Source organism: Sinohyriopsis cumingii, chromosome 5 (genome assembly GCF_028554795.1).
Source record: "Sinohyriopsis cumingii isolate HCF-2022 chromosome 5, ASM2855479v2, whole genome shotgun sequence".
NCBI classification, from domain to species: Eukaryota; Metazoa; Mollusca; class Bivalvia; order Unionida; family Unionidae; genus Sinohyriopsis; species Sinohyriopsis cumingii.
In genome coordinates, this window is record NC_142965.1 from 62,401,788 (window position 1) to 62,425,216 (window position 23,429).

Below are 23,429 nucleotides of genomic sequence, written 5' to 3' on the forward strand. Positions count from 1 at the left end.
ACAGACTTTAAAAAAAACAAAAAAAAAACAGGTGCAGTACTATACATGTTTATACGTTCTGCTCTACGTGTGTTACAGATTAGACCCTGGTCAAAATCAGAAGTAAACTTCGCAAAAGCTGGAAGAATGTTACCGAGAATCTCCCCACTTGTGTAGTGTATTCCAGCTGTGAAGCTATTAATACATGCGAATTATGTTCGGCATGAACTGAATGTCAATGAAATACTGTACTTGCGGACGGCGTGAAGAACGAAGAGGCAATAAGTATACAAATCGACGTGGCGTCAGTACTGTAATTTCTTTCCGAATTTATATATATATATATATATATATATATATATATATATATATATATATATATATATATATATATATATATATATTTAATTCGGAAAGAAATATATATATATATACCCATGGTGCATCAGCAAAAGAGGAAATCCTTATTGGCGACACTGATGGGTTTTTCCATTTCAGAGTTCGACTCATATAAATTGATTAGGGGCTAGTCTAAGAGCACACCAAATAGCCTTATTACATCTTCGTACAGCAGATGCACGGACCGACTGCGCAGATCAAGCATTCCGCACTCCGTCCCAACAGCATGAATTGGACAACGTCATTCCCACAAAGATGGTCCACTTCTGTTACGACCAGATTAAGCCATATACACGGGATTACAATGGACTACGAGAATAACAGATAATGCATTATAAGCCACCAGAAGAGCACCTGTTGTCCAGTATTTAGAACCCTGTCTATACAGGCACTCACATGGATCACCCTAACCCATACAGTGTTTCTGGACACTTACTGCATACAGTGCCCAGCTTAGTACCTCAATATTCAACAGATGTCGCTTTGTAATATTCTCAAATCTTTGCCACTCAAAGGAACCTCTAATCAGCGACCTCTTGGAACTCACATTATCCAATTCAGGGCACTCCACAAGTGTAATGAGCAGTAGACCTTGACACTCACCCACAGCTAATTCACAGGTAACACAAAAGTCATACTCGCCACATGCAAACAAAGATGAGGATGCTTAGTTCCAAGTTCTTTCGTCGTTACTAGATTATATGATGACCCTGGAAGACTCAAGCTTTCATTGTTTCAATTTCCGGCTTTTACCATCGGAGTTCTGTCCTCCTACTCCCACTTCAACAACTACCTGGATCAGAGTCCCTGCATCATTTGATATTTTGACTTAGGAAGAAGAATCTAACTTTTGAATTACTTCCGTAGTCTGGCAAAGTTGCTGACATTTTGGATCGTCTGCAACGTCAGTTACAACACCCAAGCATCAACCGGCTATTTTTCTCGCAAATGCGCCTTCATTCGAATGTTCGCCGGCGGTTTTACAGTTCCCGTACCCCAATATTTCAGATGGACACCCTAGCATTCCACTGAGATATCGCAGCCTTGCGTATGATTGGATGTTTTTTATCGACTTAGTTGCTATGGCAATCTTTCAACTGGCCGAACACTGCTTATCTTCTCTCACACCGAACAACACAGGACATACGTGGGAGTCGATTTCCAGAATCCCTCGAGTATTAAATACAGCTACTCAACACACCTTAGTCAATGCCTTAACAGCAGTTGCGAACTTACAGATGGTGGAAACAGATGCAGTAATCTCTATCTCCGTCTTTCTTAAGGATTACCAAAAGGCCAAGCTATGTTCGCAACCTTTATATTCTAAATCGTCAGGTTGTCGAAATCCGTAAACACCAAGGAGTCCAATTTGCCTCCCCACAACATCAGCGTCAGCGTGGAGACATTCAGGGAAATCGACATGAGTCCAGGAATGCCCATAGGACACAGACCTCTGGGAGCAGTCCCACCTAAGTTAAACCCGTCGAAAACCACAATCATTGATAACAAAATTGAATAAGAGACACTGAGAGTGATTGTTGTCGCCAAAATTATCACCATGAGGCCCACAATTCTAAAAACAGACATAATCTTCACGCCGCCCTTACCATAGATCCCGGTAGGAGGAAGGCTCCAATGTTTTGCTACCGAATGGAAAAGATTTACCGCGACGATCAATGGACTCGACAAGTGGTTTTCGAAGGAATCATCATCACATTCAGCACACTTCCACTGTCCAGGGTCTCTTCAGCTACAAACGTCACCACAGACCCAATCAAAGCCACCACCATTCAGCAAGAAATGAGTGACCTCCTCCAAGAAAAGGAGACCACTATGGTGGACTAAGTGGTTAGATCATCCACCTAGGATGCGGTAGTTTGCCGGTTCAAACCAGAGCCAAGTCATACAAAATACATAAAAATGGTACTTTTAGCTGCCTAGCTTGACGCTCAGCATTAAGAGGTTAGTGTTTGGACTGGCTGGACTGATGTCAGGATAATGTGACTGGGTGGGACGTGATGCTACATGTCTGCGGCATGATGCTTCAGCGTTAGATATCGCTATAAATTGCCATACTGCATACATCGTAGTCATATGACTGGAAAATTGTTAAGGTATGTTAAAAATCTAAACCACAAATCAAACACACTAGAAACGGGTGGTAGAAATCATTCAAAATATAAGTTTATCTTTTTATTCAAGACTATTTTTGGTCCCAAAGGCAACCGGCCCTCTATGCCCTGTCATGGACCTAAGCGTCCTCTATCAGTTCATTCGTGCCCCTTGGTTTACGATGGAAACACCATGATGGGTTTTGAATACCTTTCCAGGAGGGAGACCTTGCAATCAGTGTTGACTTAAAAGACACACATGTTCACGTTCCCATTCACACGACTTCCAGGAAGTTCCTGAGATTCGACTACAAATACGTAGTGTATCAGTTCAGGGCGCTTCCATTTGGACCCAACGTCAGTCCCTGGGTCTCCACCCTCATCTCATCAACAGAGTAATGGCTCATATCCAGACCATATCTACGGTGACAACATCAAACTATCTTTACGACATTCTCCAAAAACATCGTTTGAGTTATATATTATAGCACGACATGATAACCCTCGTTATTTTGCTCCTTAATATGGGCTTTCTTGCGAACAACAGACAAATCCAATCTAGTTCCGTCTCAACAATTTGTTCACCTAGGTATGAAGTTCAACACGTGTAAACAGAATGTCTTCCTCAGGAACAGGCATTAAAAATATGTACCATGGTAGTTTCTTTACTTATAAAGAACACTAGCCGCTCGAGAATTCCTTCACCTACCAGGGCTGCTCAATGCGGCAGCACACCTCATCATCCTAGACTGCCTTTTTATGTTCTCATTACAAATGATTCTTTTATCACAATGGAGGCAGAAAGTTTGCCCACTGGACCAATCTTACGTTATCTGCACAAATATCAGGTACCGTCTCCAGAAATAAAGCAACCTCACTTGGCTCAAATTGGGCATACTTCTGCAAGTAAAACGCCAGAAATCAGTCTGTACAGATTAAGTCCAGAAGGGTGGGGAGCACACTTAATACCATATTTTCAGGAAGTCAGTCAATTGTTGTCTCCTCAAAAACGGCATTTACATATCAATATTCTAAAGCTCAAAGCCTTTCATTGGCGGCAGGAAAACTTAAATAGAAAGGGTGATTTCATTCTGTCCAAAAACTCCACGGTGGTGACCTATCTCAAACGGCAATGTGGAACCAAGTCCCCACACCTTGCATCATGGTGTGGGATTTTCTTAAGTGGTGTCTTCAGTGACAAATCTACGTCCATGTTCTTCACATTATGGGCTGATTAAACGTATTAGCAGATTCACTGTCCCGGAACAAACAACTAATATAGACAGAATGGTCTCTTCACCCCTCAGTTTTCACTCAGATATGTACCTGATGGGACAGACCATTTGTGAACGTTTTTGCAACAAGGTGGAATACCAAACTCCCAACCTTTGTCTCCCCAGTCCCAGATCTGAAAACTGGGCAGTCGATGCTCTTTCCATAGATCGGAATGGATTGGATGCATTTGCTTACCCTCCAACATCTCTGATTCCAAAGGTGATACAGAAAGCAAGATAATCAGAGTGTCACTTCATCTGGATTGCTACACTCAGATGAGAGAAGTCGTGGATCAACTCTCTCATCAATCACTCAACGAAAATTCCCATGAAAATCGAGATATTCCCTCATCTGCTCAAACAATCACAATGGCAGTCACTTCATCCCAATCCAGAGCTACTGAACCTGTACGTCTGGATTATATTAAACAAGGTCTCAAATATAAACAGTTCTCTCAACCAGTCATTGAAAGTATCTCTCAAGCAAGTTGTCTCTCAGCCAGTCATGGTAAGTATCTCTCATGCAAGTTGTCTCTCAGCCAGTCATAGAAAGAATGTCTAAAGCAAGTTGTCTCTCAACCAGTCATGGTAAGCATCTCTCAAGCAAGTTGTCTCTCCACTCTGAAAGCATATGAAAGGAAATGGCAATTTTTACACAGTGTTGTACAAAAACACATTATACCTCCACAGGCATCAATACATTGAATAGCCAACTTCCTCATCTGGGTCTTCAAAGAGAAAAAGTTAGCACCAAGTACAATCAAAGGTTACCACTACATGATCGCTGACACTTTGCACCATCATGGAAGAGAGGATATCAGACAAAACAAAGAATAATCCAACCTTCTCTCCAATTTTGGTTATACAAGGCCAAAAATGCTGGCTCTGTGCCCAAAGTGGAACATATCGTGGGTACTAACCTGGCTAAACAAGACACCATTTGAACCACTTTCAAGGGCATCATTAGTTCACCTTTCATTAAAGACCTGCTTTCTCACTGCATTAGTGATGGCAGGCAGTGGACCCAAACTACAAGATGGGTCAGTTTAACTTGTGAGGGCACCACATTTCATTGCCAAGAACAGGCTCCAGTCCAAAGGAAACCAGACTTTTGTAATTAATTCATTGTCTACTCTGTACCCTTCAGTTCAAGGCTACCTACATGGAGGGAAAAATTCTTAATCTTTCAAACATTCCCCCACATATGGAGTCTATTTTCCAGTCAAGTTATCTAAGAGCTGTCTTACATATCTTAGGGGACCAGATATAGTCTCTCCATGGTATGGAATACATCTCCCTCTACCTCTTACCTATTCTCCAATGGTATTATGATTGGGTATTCTAACTGAAAAAGAAACCAAGTTTTCTAGTAGATTTCTTTGATAATACTTACCCAAGCATAATAAACATAACCCTTCAGTCTCCCTGGAGTTACATCAATACAGAGAGCATGACTTTCACTCCAGTAGTAACTGAGATATTCACCAATCCCTGTACCAAGGGGAGATCATGCTTACTGACTGCCACCTAGGTGGACATAACTTTTGATGTCTTTAACTAAAGTTTTTATCTTGAAGGGCTGGATATGCAAAGTAGCAGTTATTCTCCTAAGGTATTATAAATTGGCAAGTATTATCGAAGAAGCATAATTTACTAGAAAAATTGGTTTCATCCTTTACTAATGTACCTTAATTTATTTACAATTTCACCAACACCACCTAACCCATTTGTCTACAGCACTACTCTCTCCTATTTAATCAGTGACAACAATTCCTGGAATTTGCTTTTTACATTGATCTTCAATAACTGGGCTCGATATCAACAGTAAAGCATGATATTTAATACAAATCTACCATTATAATATAAACTGACCCCAGGCATATTAAACATTTTTTTATATATGCTTTAAACATAATAATCAAGTAATCCATAAATAAGATATTCTCTGAACTGAATTACTATTAGGGTGTAAAAATAAAACAACATAATTTGCAACAATAAGCATTTCACATGAACTTTATTTAGTATCTATAAGATACAAATCTACAATCAGGAAATATATTGATTACCAGCCTATGACCTACATGTACAATGTCAATGAAATCAATGCTAAGACCTAAAATATCATTCTACATTAATACCACATACAACCTATCTGCTTTACAGTTCTACTGCAACTAATACTAAATAATAACAATCTGTAAATAAATATTAACTACATTTAAGATACATGTATTCTGGACAAGTTGCTTAGGAAATAAGTACATTCAATAGAAGCATATTTTGGACAAGCTAAACGTTCAACAGTAGCTTTTAAAAAAAACAACAATTTCCACATATTCAGTGGAAAAACAATTAATGATGAAGGCTTTAAATGTCTGCCCCCCCCCCCCCGCCAGAAACAACAACAAATTATCAGTTCAAGACTGAAAAATCGATATTGTAACTGGTTTTTTTTTTTACAATATTTATCATGGGCGGTAAATAAAGATAAGATTTATTAAAGAATAACTTAAAAGTCACTAATTTTGGTCTGCACTTTTTTCTTTATTTATATTTAGTGCTAATATATATATATATATATATATATATATATATATATATATATATATATATATATACACACACACACACACACAACAGATAGATACAGACTGACAGATGATCACCTACTTTTGATTAATTCATATTATTACTTACCATTTTCGATTACACGTAAGTCATAAGTTTAGTCGCATCACAGTCAAAGGTTTGAGTTCAATTTTTACATTTCAAAACATCTACTAATTTAGACAGAATCAAAAATATTATCAGGCCTTCACAATATTCTTTAGAAGCTGCTTTAAATGGAATCGACTCTACAGTATCATATAGGTTACTTCCCTTTCTCGCAAGGAATTACATCCCCAGTGTTGTTAGAGAAACAAAAAGACAGGTGATAAAACATTATGTGAAGCACTACATAGTTATATTTTTTCATTTATATATACAATTTTATGTCAACTGATCGAGAACTATTTTTCTTTATAATCATGTTCAACTCCAAAATATGTTCTTTATGCTAAATAATTTACAGTAAAATTCCATTTCTGGGGAGGCAAGCTATTACCAGAAGGGATGTAACTTGCACAATTCACAAAAGGAAAATGTGTACACTGAGAAGGTAATTTGACAAGCAAATAAATAAAATCACTGTCTCCAGTAATTAATAAGACACCAAACAGGAATCAATTCCCTGACCCTGGTATTAATTCTGTCAAAAATAACCATGCAAGATCATTAAAGCAGCTTGCCTGCAATGTAAACATTTATTTTTTATGTCTACTGTATTACACATAAAGTTCTCTCAAATAATATTCAGACTGGACAGTATATGAATGCAAAGGTGATCTGACATTTTTAAAGTGAATGCTGCTGTTTTCTAGAGCTGAAACGAATACAAAATTTTTCTATTAGAATATCTGTTGAATCCATTCAGAAAGAATTAGGCATAATTAAAATATTCATTGATATCAATCAAGTTATCATGTCTATGTTCTTCTTCTTTCGAATTTGGTCTACTTTCAGTTGTGGTTACATTCAATTTGGTCTACTTTCATTTGGTACTTAGGGCATAACCCCTAACTACCTGCTAAACTGCAATGAACACACTGAGCCATCTAAATGTAAGTGATGTTTGAGAGGTCTTGAGAAATAGTTTTGGTGGGGGGGGGGCAGAAACTTTTTCCCTGTTCAGATTCAAAATAAAGTATGATAAAGTGTTTGCTTACTGTTGAAGACAATTTATATGTAAAGAAGGGTGGTAATTTGTAATTGCTTCTAGAATGACACTGATTCAAGCTACCTTTTAAAACAGCACATGAAAAATTCAAGACTACTGTTATACACAGTGAATGACTGAATGTGCTATAAATAAAAGAATTAAATTTTGAAATATTTCTCAATAAAAATAAAGGCTTTATTGAGACTGATCTGGCTCCTGTTCTCTATCAAATTATATACTACACTTTATATTTTCAAGAGTGCCTGAAAGACAGTGAATAAAAATGGCAATATTGTGAGCAATACAACCATTTTGACATTATGACTACCTTGTGAATGAGTTTTAATTTCAGGCGATTTAGCAAGTTGTTCCTCTGATTTACAATAACACTGCATAGTTTATATTCTGCATCAACTCTTTTTTTTATAAAATGGTAGCAAACACCTCTATGGAGATCCATGGACAGCAATGCTGAATGCTTACAATGGATGCAGGTGCTAATAATCATTTGATAACAAACAAATATTCGAATGCTGATCCTGTTTTATTTTCAGCTCAACTGTTCACAATGACAATTACTTTTACTGAATATACTTGTTTAGAAGCTGAGTCAAAACTGCACATACCTGGATCTGCCATCACATAATGCTCAGGTAGATCTGGGTCTATGCAGTTTGCTAGTAGTAGTCAGAAGAACAAACAAAATATCTGATTACTTCAAACAAACTGCATAGACCCAGATCTACCTGTATATTATGTGACATCATATCTGGGTCTGTGCTGCTTGCAGTTGGACTCCACTTCTGAGTAAGTACCATACTTTGGGAAAAGTTCACAGCTGCTTTATTTTATGACCTCGTTGATAATACAAAAGTGCATTATTATAAGACATGGCATGTAAATCTAAGAATACATTATTATGGTACATCACAGATGGAAATGTATTCCACTATTTTGGACATGTGTGCAGCTAAGATGCAAGTATTTATTTCATACATGGTAATATCATCTATTCAATAATAAACAAAGAACTACTTGTATAAATAAAATGAGTTTCAAGTACAACAGCAAAAATTTAAAAATATGTCAACAACAATACCATAATATGATTTCTAACAGAAAAAATTATAATACAGGTTTCTAGAGCACAATTTGTGTGGTCTGGCAAAGAAAGGAAACTGAAAAAGATGAATCTAGCACAAATTTGAAACAATATGATACATCTATGTAGCTATGATGTATCGAACTCAAGTACAATTTACATCTGTGTAGCTATGATGTACTGAACTCAAGTACAATTTACATCTACGTAGCTACAATGTAATGAACTCAAGCACAATTTACATTTATGTAGCTATGAAAAGTATGGAACTCAAGTACAATTTACATCTATGTAGCTATAATGTATCAAACTCAAGTACAATTTACATCTATATAACTATGAAAAGTATCGAACTCAAGTACAATTAACATCTATATAGCTATGAAAAGTATCAAACTCAAGTACAATTTACATCTATGTATCTATGATGCATCGAACTCAAGTACAATTTACATCTATGTAGCTACGATGTAATGAACTCAAGCACAATTTACATTTATGTAGCTATGAAAAGTATCGAACTCAAGTACAATTTACATCTATGTAGCTATGATGTATCAAACTCGAGTACAATTTACATCTATATAACTATGAAAAGTATCGAACTCAAGTACAATTAACATCTATATAGCTATGATGTATCAAACTCAAGTACAATTTACATCTATATAACGATGAAAAGTATCGAACTCAAGCACAATTAACATCTATATAGCTATGAAAAGTATCAAACTCAAGTACAATTTACATCTATGTATCTATGATGCATCGAACTCAAGTACAATTTACATCTATGTAGCTACGATGTAATGAACTCAAGCACAATTTACATTTATGTAGCTATGAAAAGTATCGAACTCAAGTACAATTTACATCTATGTAGCTACGATGTATCAAACTCGAGTACAATTTACATCTATATAACTATGAAAAGTATCGAACTCAAGTACAATTAACATCTATATAGCTATGATGTATCAAACTCAAGTACAATTTACATCTATATAACGATGAAAAGTATCGAACTCAAGCACAATTAACATCTATATAGCTATGAAAAGTATCAAACTCAAGTACAATTTACATCTATGTATCTATGATGCATCGAACTCAAGTACAATTTACATCTATGTAGCTACGATGTAATGAACTCAAGCACAATTTACATTTATGTAGCTATGAAAAGTATCGAACTCAAGTACAATTTACATCTATGTAGCTACGATGTATCAAACTTGAGTACAATTTACATCTATGTAGCTATAATGTATCAAACTCAAGTACAATTTACATCTATGTAGCTACGATGTAACGAACTCAAGCACAATTTACGTGGTTATGAAAAGTATCGAACTCAAGTACAATCGACATCTATATAGCTATGAAAAGTATCAAACTCAAGTACAATTTATATCTATGTATCTATGATGTATCAAACTCAAGTATAATTTACATCTATGTAGCTATGATGTATTGAACTCAAATACAATTTACATTTATGTAGCTATGATGTATTGACGACATGAACAGTTAACTGTCAAATATTGAAGATTATTAAAAAATACACTGAACGATATACCCAGATATTCTATAAGAAACTAAATAGTTTATATTTTAATTTAGTTTTACAACAAGAAATATTAAACTTTACGATCTGGAACTTATCATATTTACATTTCTACCTAACACTTGATAACAAAATGCTTGGAAGTTCTCTTTGCAAATCATAAATGCATTTTTGTTATGTGAATTTTCTTCTTTTTTTAAAAATTACAAATCACAAAATTTGGGATAAAACTCAACAAAATGCTCACCCCAATCAAAAACGTTAGTGTCATAAGTGAATTATAAACAAAGCAAAAGAGCCAACTTAACTCCATGATTATAATTTAGATATTTAACTTCCAATATGCTTTAAGATACAAATGACTACTACTGTATATACTGGCTTACAAGTCATATTCAAATGCAAACAGCATAGATCCTGACTTGCTATTGCATAATGTGCTGGCAGATCAAAGTCTATGTTTGTTCTACTGATTACTCCAACCTAACTGCATAGACCCAGATCTAACAGTGCATTATGTGATGGTAGATTAGAGTCTGTGAAGTTCACAGCTGGATCTCACTTTTATGCAAGCACATGCAGTATATACAAAGGCAAATTCAAGATCAAATTACAGAAAATAAAACCAAAAACCTTTCCCATTAAACTCAAACTTCCAATGATTTGAATAGAAGCAAATAATAAAACATCCACAAAATCATTCAATGATTAAAAACTTGATAATATTTCAATGTTTTCTAAAATAAATCAGTCAATGTTTAACTGGGTTAGGGGAAATAGGTTACAACATGCAACATGCACTGTACATAAAGTTTTAAAATGGACGCCACTATTCTTAAATCTCAGATAAAGAGTAAAATAGTCTTTATTCACATCACAAATTTAGCATGTTCACAACTAAGATAATGAATATAAAGAAAAAAATGAACTTCTTGATATGTATTAATATGGACATCAATTAAAAGCTTTGTTAATCTCAGTGAGTTGATAAAATTAAGTGGAACTGTGCATTAAATTAAGTTCCAATTCTATGAAGTTAATCAATAAAAAATATCAAAATTTCAGTCAGGACGGAAGGTCAGAGAAAAACTGTATGGTAAAAATTTGAATACAGGCACAAAATGGTAACAAAGACATGCTATTAATTCTCGATATATCCAACCTGCTTGCATAACTTCCTGATATGTAAACAGAAAAAGACATCACAAAATAACCTCTCTAAATATAACACGGTGATCACATTCATTTTATAACTGGATTGTTAATTGCCACAAAAAGGATTATTAAGCAATATAAGAAAACTATATATATTTTACAAACAGTACTGAATGCATTCATTCAGATTTGAAATCTGTTCTTTAAAGGGACCATTTACACATTTTATTAAACCTTTTACATAGAAAACTAAATAAAAATAATGACCCAATTCTAAACATCATATAAAGTTATGAGTTTGTGTTAATTACACACTTATAAAGTGCACTGTGGCAAAGTTCTAGTGCTGATAAAATGAAAATTTTTTGTTCTGAATCGTGCTTGTGTCCGATGTAAATGCTGGAGTATGTTTTATTACCCCTGGTGCAGTCTAAGAAATCAAATAACTAGCATGTGAATCCATGACATGAAGAAATATTAACATTTATCTGTAACCAGGAAATGTGATAAAATTTTCCAACCTGAAAAGAGGAATTTCGATGGATACTAAATGACAGGTGTACAAAATGTCTTGTACATTTCCCTCGCTGATATTTATAATAACATACAGATAGCATGTATTGCATATCAGTTCATTGTTCATTTCCTTCCATGTAGGTACTGGAGAAAGCATCAACACTGACATTGGCTATCAGTAATGACAAAATACAGGTTACTTTTTTCAGTTGAATTGATTAGGTCTTCTCAATACCCTCTCTTTGCCATCGTGCACTTTAGTATGTGTAATTACAGAGAACTGATAACTTTGTTGGATCTATCTACAGCTAACAAGGGTCCCACAAGCTATGCCAGAGTTCTTTAAAAATACTTGACAAAAGTCCATTCAAAACCATTATAAGTCTATCTTCATCTTATTTACTTTTTATAAATATTAAAATTATTCCAGTGTAGTAGATTTGTTTCCTCTTTTCTTATTTTACAGCATACACTACTTCTAGCCAATGTATGTCGATGACTAGGTGAAAAAAAATCTCTTAAAACAGAAAGTTAAATAAGACACATCTGAATAATTGCAAACTTTTTTTCTTGCTGATCCATAAGATGCTACAATAAGAAAGTTTTTATTACAATATATTCTTGTTTACAAGTTGAATCAAACTACAAACTGCACAGACTCAGATCTGCATAATGAGCTGGCACATCTGGGTCCAAGTAATCAGTAGAACAGATAACACAGACCTTTATCTACTGGAACATAGTGCGACTGCAGATCATGATCTATAGTGTTTGCAATTGGACTCAACTTATATGCATGTATGAACAGTACTTATGTACATCTATGTACAGTACTTGTATACTGAAAATATTTTGCACCTATTCTTACTACACATAGTATAATGAATTAATCTGGGTATTTTACTACCTCTAACTTCTGAAACAGGTGTTTCTGTACACAAGTGTTTCTGTACACATTTCTATAACTATCTTCATTTAAACAGGTGTTTCTGTACACATTTCTAAAACTATCTTAATTTAAACAGGTGTTTCTGTACACATTTCTATAACTATCTTCATTTAAACAGGTGTTTCTGTATGCATTTCTATAACTGTCTTCATTTAATTGCTGGAAAAAACTGGAAATAAACAACCACATCATAAACAACTTCGAAACATACAAGACGGGAGAAGGAAGAACTTTGCAAAAATTACTTTCAGTATTCTTTCATTATAACTCTGCCTATGGGAATAATAGAGTATACTGCTGAATGTCATGACTGCCTTATAATGAAGTACAATTTACATTCAATTTTATGACAACCCAATGAAATGGGATCCATGACCATACAATTCTAATCATAGAAATCTGTGTTTTAATGAAGGACTTTACAGTAAGGGAAGGCTGTGTGTTGTACAAAAAAATGAGTTATAGCACACATGGCATATACAGTTTACAAAACAATATATCTCACAGAATGGCTTAAAATTGTATAGATATTAAGTTCAGACTATCTATCTACACTTACTGGCAAGAATACATGTGATATTATAATTATGACCAACTTTCACTTTCCTGATATACATACAGCCAAGAGCTCTTTGGGCAAATGCATGAATAACATTTTTGCCTAATTCACTTATTGATTGCAAAAATTATTATGTGATAAGACCATGCTAGAATTCATTTTTATTCAACTGTAATATATGGTGTTTCAAATTGTTTTCATTATATGTAATATTGGAAAATTAATTCTTGAAATAAATTAAACAAATTCTCATAACTAAATAGCAGTTGTACTTTATATGCAAAAATCTGATGTCTTACATGTTGCTGTATCTCATAGCCAATTTGCATTGATGTCCCACATTTCACTGTCTCTCATAGACCATTTGTGTTGATGTCCCACATTTCACTGTCTCTCATAGACCATTTGTGTTGATGTCCCACATTTCACTGTCTCTCATAGACCATTTGTGTTGATGTCCCACATTTCACTGTCTCTCATAGACCATTTGCATTGATATCACACATTTCACTCTCTCATAGACCATTTGCAGTGATGTCTTGCATGTTGCTGTCTCTCATAGTCCATCCGCACTGTTGTCTGATTGTCACTTTCTCTCAAAGCCCATTTGCATCGGACCACATGCTATAAATTATTGCATAGCATCCTGAGAAAGGTTTGTTTAAAAAAACATTTTGGAAAAGAATCATAAACAGTTTTTTTAAAATGTCTGATAAGAACTGAAATCAGCTGTATGCTTTCTTTGCTTTATGTAAATGTCCATGGTGCATGTTACCCTAAAGATATGCAGCCATAACATGGTCTACCGAGATTCAAATTAATATCAGTCAAAAGTTTTGGTATATCACACTATTTTGGTATGCTCTGGCTTGTACACAGTATGGCATGATGAATCCTCTGGCTTGTACACAGTATGGCATGATGAATCCTCTGGCTTTTACATGGTATAGCATGATGAATCCTCTGGCTTGTAGACAGTATGGGATGATGAATCGTCTGGCTTGTACACAGTATGGCATGATGAATCCTCTGGCTTGTACCAATTATATCATGATGAAATATTTTCCAGAATGCAAGTTTAAACCGTGAGGTCCAGGACTCCTCTGGGTGAGACACATCTTAACATGAGAACAATGTTCTTGCTATTTGAGATAAATGTTCTGGCAGTTTTCCTTGCCTCGATGTGGAAGAACTGTGTTAGTGAACAATGTTCTTCAACTAAGAACTTGTACCATCTCTGAAGCAGGAGTGGATAAGAACTAAGACAGTGGAAGATGTTGAGTTTGGTGCACCATATTTATTGTTTTGAGATTAACTCCAGCTGTTAAGGCAATTTTGAATGTGCACTTCCAAGAACATCTAAGAACATGAACTTGGCACTGGAGCAGTCCCAAAACCATTTTGTCCAAAGATGGTCTAGGATTTCAAAATCTTTCCTCAGTGTTCCAAAAATATTTCAAGCATGGCATCTCTGATTATTATTTTTCTATAATCCATCACCCCATCAATCACATGTTAATAACTATTGAAGAAGAAATTTTTCCTTAAAAATAAAACTATCTTCAATCAGTGTGTGAAATTTGAAAATTAAATCCAGCTGACATCATAAAATCATGACATGGATTAAGTACAAAATCTTTTATCTATATATTCTCCAAGTCCAGGTCTTCGTCATCACTGACATCTGTAACACTGACAAAAGAGCTTCTGTTAGAGGTACCTCTGGTCCCACCTGGATTGACAGTACTGGCCGCTGAAATACATATGAAACTTCTAAATAGCACCTTCTCACTACTTACTTTTAAGGTTTAGCTGGAAACACACAAATGGCTAGGTCATAAAACTGCCAAGGAGACAACTTTCTCAGAATGATTTACAAAAAGTATTAAATATGCTTTTAGAAATGATGGATCATGCCTATGTTTTATAAATTTATCTTTAATACAGACCAGTCTGAAAATGGAAATTCATGTGGTGTGACAAAGAAGATGTCCTGGCAGCATCATTAAGAGCACTGGTAAAACAAAGGGGTTTGCCAGGAAGCTGTAAAATACCCATTATGGCTGGAGAATCTATGTTGGGGTTTACACTGAGTCAAGGAATTCCTAGTCAAGGGGTTACATTACATGTTATAGGCATAGTCTTGTGGGGAGGCAAATGATGTAACCCTATGACTGGGATTTCCTTGTCTTGGTACAAACGCTGACATAGATGACTTTTCTCATCCAATCTTTTCCAATTAAATTAAAATAACCCTGTACTATTGCAATATAGTTAGCTGATTCAAAACAAAGTATTCATCAGATACCATTATTGCTTCCCACTCAATATAAATGTCATCAGGTTTAGCAGTCTTTATGAAAATCTTAATAGCTATCCAAGTAGAATCTAGCTGTATGTGACGCTCTTAGAAAAGGAAAAATAAATGAAGAAAAAAGTTATAATTAGGTGTTGGAAGTATTGCACAATCAGCGTCTCAAGCAACGTGCTACTGTTATTCATTTATAAAAATATGTTAATAAGGGCAATGGGGCGACTTGTCAACCCTAAGTAAAAAAGTTTTACATATAAGATAATAGAAACATAAAACCAATAGATATTATTACTGTAATATCACATTTAATCGATGGATGTCAATGAAAATGGCAATAAGTAATTAATATCTTTTATACAGAGAACTGTCAACTTCATCAGTTCTAATTGGGAAAAAGTGTTATGGTAGGCTGAGGTATGATATATTGCAATACTGGGTGCAGTCTACCATTCAGTTCTAACTAAGTGTATGGTGATGGAGGAGATTTCTAATTCATGATATTCTTGGAAGTTAATATTTTCTTTCGTGGAAAGATGACAAGTGTTGCTATTACTAGACTAATGATAAGCAACATGGAAATCTTTTGCAATAGTGTGTTGACTGATGAATGAACCACTCTGATTGGTAAATGCAGAAATTTTAATTTGTTTACAATGTTTGATTAAAATGGGGCTGTTTGGGGGTGTCTGACAAACCTTGAAGAACACAGGTCTGAAATAACACATTTCTCGTTTTTGCTGTTTTTCCAGTAGCTCTTGAGAGTTTTGATATTTAGCCAGTGATGTGTGTAGCCTGGGATGCATGTAGCCAGTGATGTGTGTAGCCTGTGTGTCTGAAACAGCCTCTATACAATTCATTCCTCATAGCATCGCAAATTTTATCCTACCTGTAGCTCAGTAAATTTTCATGTCAGCATCATTAAACGTAGCTAACAGTAATGAATTCGTTTCACGACACATTTAAAACTATGTACTTTTAGCAACATTTAATGATGCTGACCTAAAAATACACTGAGTTAGTCCTACAGATAAGGTAAAATACCAAATAGCTCGACTTCGTGTGCGTGTGTGTGTCTATCTGAAAATGTTTTGTATGGTGTGTTAACAAAGTTGGCAAGACCTTATTGTCATAAATTAGTGATGGATTAGATACCATATAGCAGGTTATTTTCCATGATTTAGAGCAGGAATATATTTGCTTGTAATCAGACTGGAATATTCTTACTTGTAATCAGACAAGAGTATTCTTGTATGTAACCAGGCATGGAGCATTGTTGTATGTAAGCAGGCTGGGAGTATTTTGTATGTAATCAGGCATGGAGTATTTTTTTGGGTAATCAAGCATAGAGTATTTTTGTTTGTAAGTAGACAGGGAGTATTTTTGCTTGTAATCAGACAAGAGTATTACTTTTTTGTAATCAGGCATGGAGTATTCTTGTTTGTAATCAGGCATGGAGTATTTTTGCTAGTAATTAGGCATGGAGTATTCTTGTTTGTAATCAGGCATGGAGTATTTTTGCTAGTATTCAGGCATGGAGTATTCTTGTTTGTAATCAGGCATAGTGTATTTGTGTATGCAATCAGACAGGAGTTTTTTGTTTGTAATCAGGCAATATCTTTGTTTGTGAGCAGGCAGTGAGTCTTCTTGTTTTTAATCAGAGAGTATTCTAATTTGAAACTGAACACAGTGGTATTCCTACTTGTAATCAGTCAGGGAGTATTCTTGTTTATAATAAGGCAGGAGTACTTTTGTTTGTAATCAGACAGGGAGTATTCTTGTTTATAATGAGGCAGGGAGTATTCCTGCTTGGAATCAGGCAGGGAGTGTTCTTGCGTTTAATCAGGTAGGGAGTATTTTTGTTTATAATCAGGTAGGGAGTATTCTTGTTTGTAATCAGACATGAAGTAGTATTCTTGTATTCAGGTTAAGTTGATACTATTGTTCCAATTTTAACAAAACACAATGATATTTTTCAGACAGCAAGCTGTGTTCTTGATGTTTCCTTTGCTCAATAACAGGTCAGCTATTCTGATCTGTCCTCAGTCAAGTTTTTGTGCAGAGAGATATTTATCATAGTATAAAATACAAACATTTTGCTAGCTGTAGAAAAATCTGCTGGTTGTCCTGCTAAAATACCCCAAAATCTGCAATCACAAAAAATAAAAGTTGCTGAAACTGAAAACTACTCCTTTTGGACAAAAGTGCCAAATGTCATATCTGTCCAAATAATCACCTATATAGTAAATACATCATACTTGTAACCTTTCATATGATTATTAATACACTGGACTTGCATGGCAGACAATTAAATAAATTCTTATTTAATTATACTTTCATTGCTAAATGTATAGCAAGTGATGTTTGTGTGGTTTTAAACTGGTGGTTTTAATTTAGTTATATTCATGATCTATCTGCCTTCCAAGAAATAAAGTATTCATGATTTTTAAAAAGAATAACAAAGTACAGGAAGGAATGTCTAATGAATGGCAACAGCAACAAAAAAAAATAGAAAATGAAAAGAAAACCCACTAACAAAACATTATTGAGATCAAAAGAAAGAAGATCTGGCATTAAAAGATACCCAGCTATTCTGTATGCAAGAATACAATTAGCTTCTTTACATGCTCACGTCTGAGATATAGAACAGAATTTAAATTTAGACTTTCTACAGTTTTAATCTGGTTCATTAGAGTTACAAACTAAACAATTTGGGTACCATCAAGCTGATCTTGAGTTTTGTGCTCACAAATTTTTATATACTATCAGACCAAAACTCAAGCCTCAAGTAAAAAATGACTTTCAGTAACTTTACTTCATGTAAAGTTAGAATTCAAGCTCAAAGTCCAAAGCAACTTTCTGTAACTTTACTCTGTTTAAGTTAAAACAAGAGGACTTCATCAATATAACTCTGCTTCTTCTCTTTGCCAAGAAAAATTTCCAAGAGAAAGATGTATCCAAAATACTGTGGCCAGGTATGGATGTTTCTTAGTATGAACTTCCAGAATACAGGGCCAGATATGTGACTTAAATGTCATTCTTACTTTTAGCAGATCCTCCCCACTGGCTTGAGCCATAGGTGTTTGTTGAGAAAGACGTACTGGCATGACTTCCACGGCTGGCAGGTGTTCCTTTTCTGGAATACAGGAAAATATACCATACAGCAAGCATTTTTGACATAAAATTTAGTGTAACAAGAGACCAAAGTGGGCTTGACCTTTGCCCACTTGGCTTACATAACATAACAGTTGACCATTTCAAACAGCAGACTTATGTAGTAATGTATTTTATGTAATTTTTTGTACTGTTTAATTTTTCTTACACTATCAAGTTATCAAAATAGCAATTCAACAAATGCATCATGTTTTTTCATACAAAGAGCTTTATATTTTTTTCAAATTCTTTACATTTTCACACAAAGAGGCTGTACTCAAAAGATTAACATTTGCAAAAAAGAACATATTCACATTTAAAAAAAGAGGTTATAATCATAAACAATTAAGGTGACATTTGCTGTTTTTTCTCTTTGTGTAACTTTTAACCTCATATTTTGATGTGTTTAAACTGAAGAGAGGTTCCCATATCATACAAGGTATATCAAAGTACAATTTAGATATGTCTAATGAACAAAGTTATGTATTGCCAAGTACAGGTTATAAATATTGATTAAAATTGGTTACATTATGAATTCAACTGCACCTGCCACACTCCTGCATTATTTTTTTCCCCCAAAAAAGATATTTTCATCAAAAAGAAATCGGGGAAAATTCATTTCATTTAACAAAAAACGTTTTGGAAATTCTCCAGCATGTAAGACCAGAAGTGCGCAGAAGTTCTTTGAAAAGCATGCAAAGTTGAATTCATATGTTTGGTGATCTCTTCTACATTGTCTAAAAGAAAGGAAGATTCAGAAGATGGAAAGTGAAAAAAATATAAAACTTCTTTCCAAGCTTCTTATAGCCTGGAATTTCCATGCCTGACTCATGGAAGTGTTAAATATATAGCATTTTGCAAGATGTGCAATCCATGTTTCTTTGTTGCCAGTGGCAGGCACGATTGTTGTCAACATCTCAAGTAAAAAAATTAAGTTTTTAATTGTACTGTTTATTTGTATGGCCTTAATTGTATGCTGCAAATTGTAATTTGAGTGCCAGCATGGAAATTATGATTATCTTTAGCAAAATTAGGATACACTGATAGATCGGTTAAATCAAGTACAGTTGAATAAATGACAATTTAATTGATACATTCAAGCAGATTATGGCCATGTTTGTAAAACCTTCTGCCATGATCTACAAGGACACAGAATCTGTTGACTTCTGGATTGGATACAACATCAAGAATGATGAAGAAATAATGATTGGTCAAGCAGCTTGGAGCTTCATGAAGGAATGTAAACTTCCTAAAGAAAAGGCTGACCCACCTTTACCTCTATAAAAGCTTTCTTTACAACAGCATGTAAATATCTAATTAAGCATGGAAATATTTCAGAATCTCATCTTAAAAATGCAGGGGGGACCCAGAGTGGCCGAGTGGTCTAAAGCGCTCTCCATTACGGATCACTGCCATCTCACCTCTGTCTGCATGGGTTTGAGTCTAGGATTCAGCTAACGTGGGTATGTGAGAAAGCTTGCCAGGAGCTTCACATGGGTCAGTGGTTCCTCCCGGGGTTTTCCCGGGTTCTTCCTCCACCATTAACATTGGCCGCCATGAATAGCCTATCGTGTGCTGAAATAAGGCATTAAGCCCCACAACAACAACAGTAAAAATGTGGTTGTAGCAGATGTGACAAAGAGGCCCTTCATCACCTTCACAATGCTGGAATTCTTTGTGAAGCGGTTGTATAACCAGGGGGTTTATAAGGAATTGTCACCATAAGTGGATTACTGGAATTAAATGCCAATATGTTGTACAAGAAATAAGACAAATTAATTTTATTACAACCTTTGTGCTGATTTATTTTCTTCCTCTTCCACTGGAGATACATCCCAATCACTGTCTGAGTCAAAATCCTGAAAGCATCAGAACAATTCATGTCAGTACCACAAAGAACAATTCATCTCATTACCACACAAACAATTCATGTCATTACCACACAGAACAGTTCATGTCATTACCACACAGAACAGTTCATGTCAGTACCACACAGAACAGTTCATGTCAGTACCACACAGAACAGTTCATGTCATTACCACACAGAACAGTTCATGTCATTACCACACAGAACAGTTCATGTCAGTACCACAGAGAACAGTTCATGTCAGTACCACACAGAACAATTTATGTCATTACCACACAAACAATTCATGTCAGTACCACAGAACAATTCATGTCAGTACCACACAGAATTAAAAATAGACATAAAAAACTAAGGTAAGGAGGCATGTTTTAGTATACCTTGTTTTTATCTAAAACTATGGCAGCATGTTTTAGTATACTTTGTTTTCATCTATATTTTTGTCTAGAGTTGATTATCCTTAAAACATTTTAAAAAAATTAATAGCAACTGATGTGCATTTGTATGTATCAATAGTGAGAAAAATGAGCCGACTGCTGAAAAATTTAAATTTTATTAATTTTGCATTGAAAATGTAACTATCCCAGACAAGTTCTACACAGTGCTCTCAACGGCGAAGATTTTAGCCTTGATTAGTCTTAGATTTTAAAATGGAAAAGAGCATCTGGGTACAACACAGACCTAAGACAAATGTTCCATACAATGGCATATGTTCAAGTCAATATATCAAACTCAGCAATCTTCTGAATACTACTTTTTAAATTTGTGAAAGATTTAAAATCTTTTAGACTTAAAATTCAGATTTTGTGCTGCCATACTTCTTTTATGGCAAGAAAAATATTATAAATGAACTCTCCAAAGAGGCTGACAAGTAGACATGAAGCTGCATAGAGACTGACCAGTATATCTCCTACTGGTACTTTCTTCTTGGCATCTGCTGCTGGACCCATCGTATCAACTCCTCCAACAGGTTTACCTCCTGCATTCCTTCCCTATAATTGAATACACAAATATTTACAGGTACACTGCAGTACAGATAAGCAGATATTCAGTAATTAAATTTACATTACATCAATTGCAATGATCACAGACACTAACATAGAAATAATGCAAAACATAGTCCTGAAACAATCCATATATTTGCACTAAATGACCTTATACCCTGATCTTATGATTGTCAACAAGGATCAGTAATGTCTTCTGATGAGGACAGTTTGATTATAACCCACTGATCACAATGCCTGAGGCAAAGAGATGATATAACCATTAAAAGAAAATTCAAGTAAAAACCTGTGCCCAGTGAGACAAAAAGAAAGATGGATGAACTGCTGGAATGCCTTTGCAGCTTTTGCCACAATGTCTTTACATGAGGAAAAAGACAACTTAGTGGCACACTGATGACCATGACACGAACAAATACAAACTGATGACTTGCAGGCATGTATGTCAGTGGTGTTCTCAATCAAGGTGTCTAGGCTGTGTTCAGATTTCTGAAATATGGCCATCCATACCAAAATGACCATGGAGCTAATTGGTACTGTAATGTGATGCAAGCCAATTGTTACATGTTGAGAAAAGATTTCTTGTCCATGCAAACAGATGCAGGTTTCAAGATTCCCAGGCATGTAATACGTCTGTTAATTGCCAGGAGTTTAGTACATGAAACCAATGTGTCTGTTGATTGCTAGGAGTCTGGTACAGGAAACTAATGTGTTGCTGACTGCAAGGGTTTCAGTATAGACAACCAATTTGTCTGTTGATTGCTAGGACTTTGGTATTGAAAACCAATGTGTCTGTTGATTGCTAGGACTTTGGTATTGAAAACCAATGTGTCTGTTGATTGCTAGGACTTTGGTATTGAAACACAAACTTAGTAAACCAATGCACCTGTTGACTGCTAGGAGTTTGGTATTCAAAAATAAACTCAGAAACCACAATGTGTCTGTTGATTGTTAGTACTTGGTAGAGAAAACTAATGTGTTGTTTGCTAGGACCTTGGTATGGAAAACCAATGTGTTGATTGCTAGGACTTTGGTATAGAAAACCAATGTGTCTGTTGATTGCTAGAACTTTGGTATTGAAAACCAATGTGTCTGTTGATTGCTAGGACTTTGGTATTGAATACCAATGGGTTCATTACTAAGACTTTGGTACAGAAAACCAATGTGTCTGTTGATTGCTAGGACTTCAGCATAGAAAACCAATGTGTCTCTTGATTGCTAGTACTTGGTATAGAAAACCAATGTGATGATTGCTAGGACTTTGGTATAGAAAACCAATGCGTCTGTTGATTGCTAGGACTTGGTATAGAAAACCAATGTGTTGATTGCACGGACTTTGGTATAGAAAAAAATGTGTCTGTTGATTGCTAGGACTTTGGTATTGAAAAACAAACTTAGAAAATCAATGTGTTTGCTGATTGCTAGTATTTGGTAGAGAAAACCAATGTCTTAATTGCTAGGACTTTGGTAAAGAAAACCAATGCGTTGATTGCTAGGACTTTGATATAGAAAACCAATATGTCTGTTAATTCAGCATACAAAACCAATGTGTCTGCTGATTGCTAGTACTTGGTATAAAAAGCCAGTGTGTTGATTGCTAGTACTTGGTATAGAAAACCAATGTGTCTGTTGATTGCTAGTATTTGGTTTAGAAAACCAATGTGTTGATTACTATGGTTAAAGTACAGAAAACCAATGTGTCTGTTAATTACTAGGACTTGGTAAA

General features: G+C 35.1%; 1 protein-coding gene across 1 annotated transcript in view; it reads right to left on the reverse strand.

Annotated features, from left to right (window-relative positions):
• Nucleotides 1–5,761: 5,761 nt before the first annotated feature.
• The window catches only part of LOC149799300 (cilium assembly protein DZIP1-like), an 89,037-nt gene continuing 71,369 nt past the window's right edge, over nucleotides 5,762–23,429 (reverse strand). The window contains exons 20-23 of the mRNA XM_089958609.1: nucleotides 21,602–21,694; nucleotides 20,630–20,697; nucleotides 18,730–18,821; nucleotides 5,762–15,127 (exon numbers count right to left, since the gene is read on the reverse strand). Coding sequence (XP_089814735.1) covers nucleotides 15,018–15,127; nucleotides 18,730–18,821; nucleotides 20,630–20,697; nucleotides 21,602–21,694 — 363 coding nt within the window. The 3' untranslated portion in view covers nucleotides 5,762–15,017. The remainder of the gene's footprint in view (nucleotides 15,128–18,729; nucleotides 18,822–20,629; nucleotides 20,698–21,601; nucleotides 21,695–23,429) is intronic.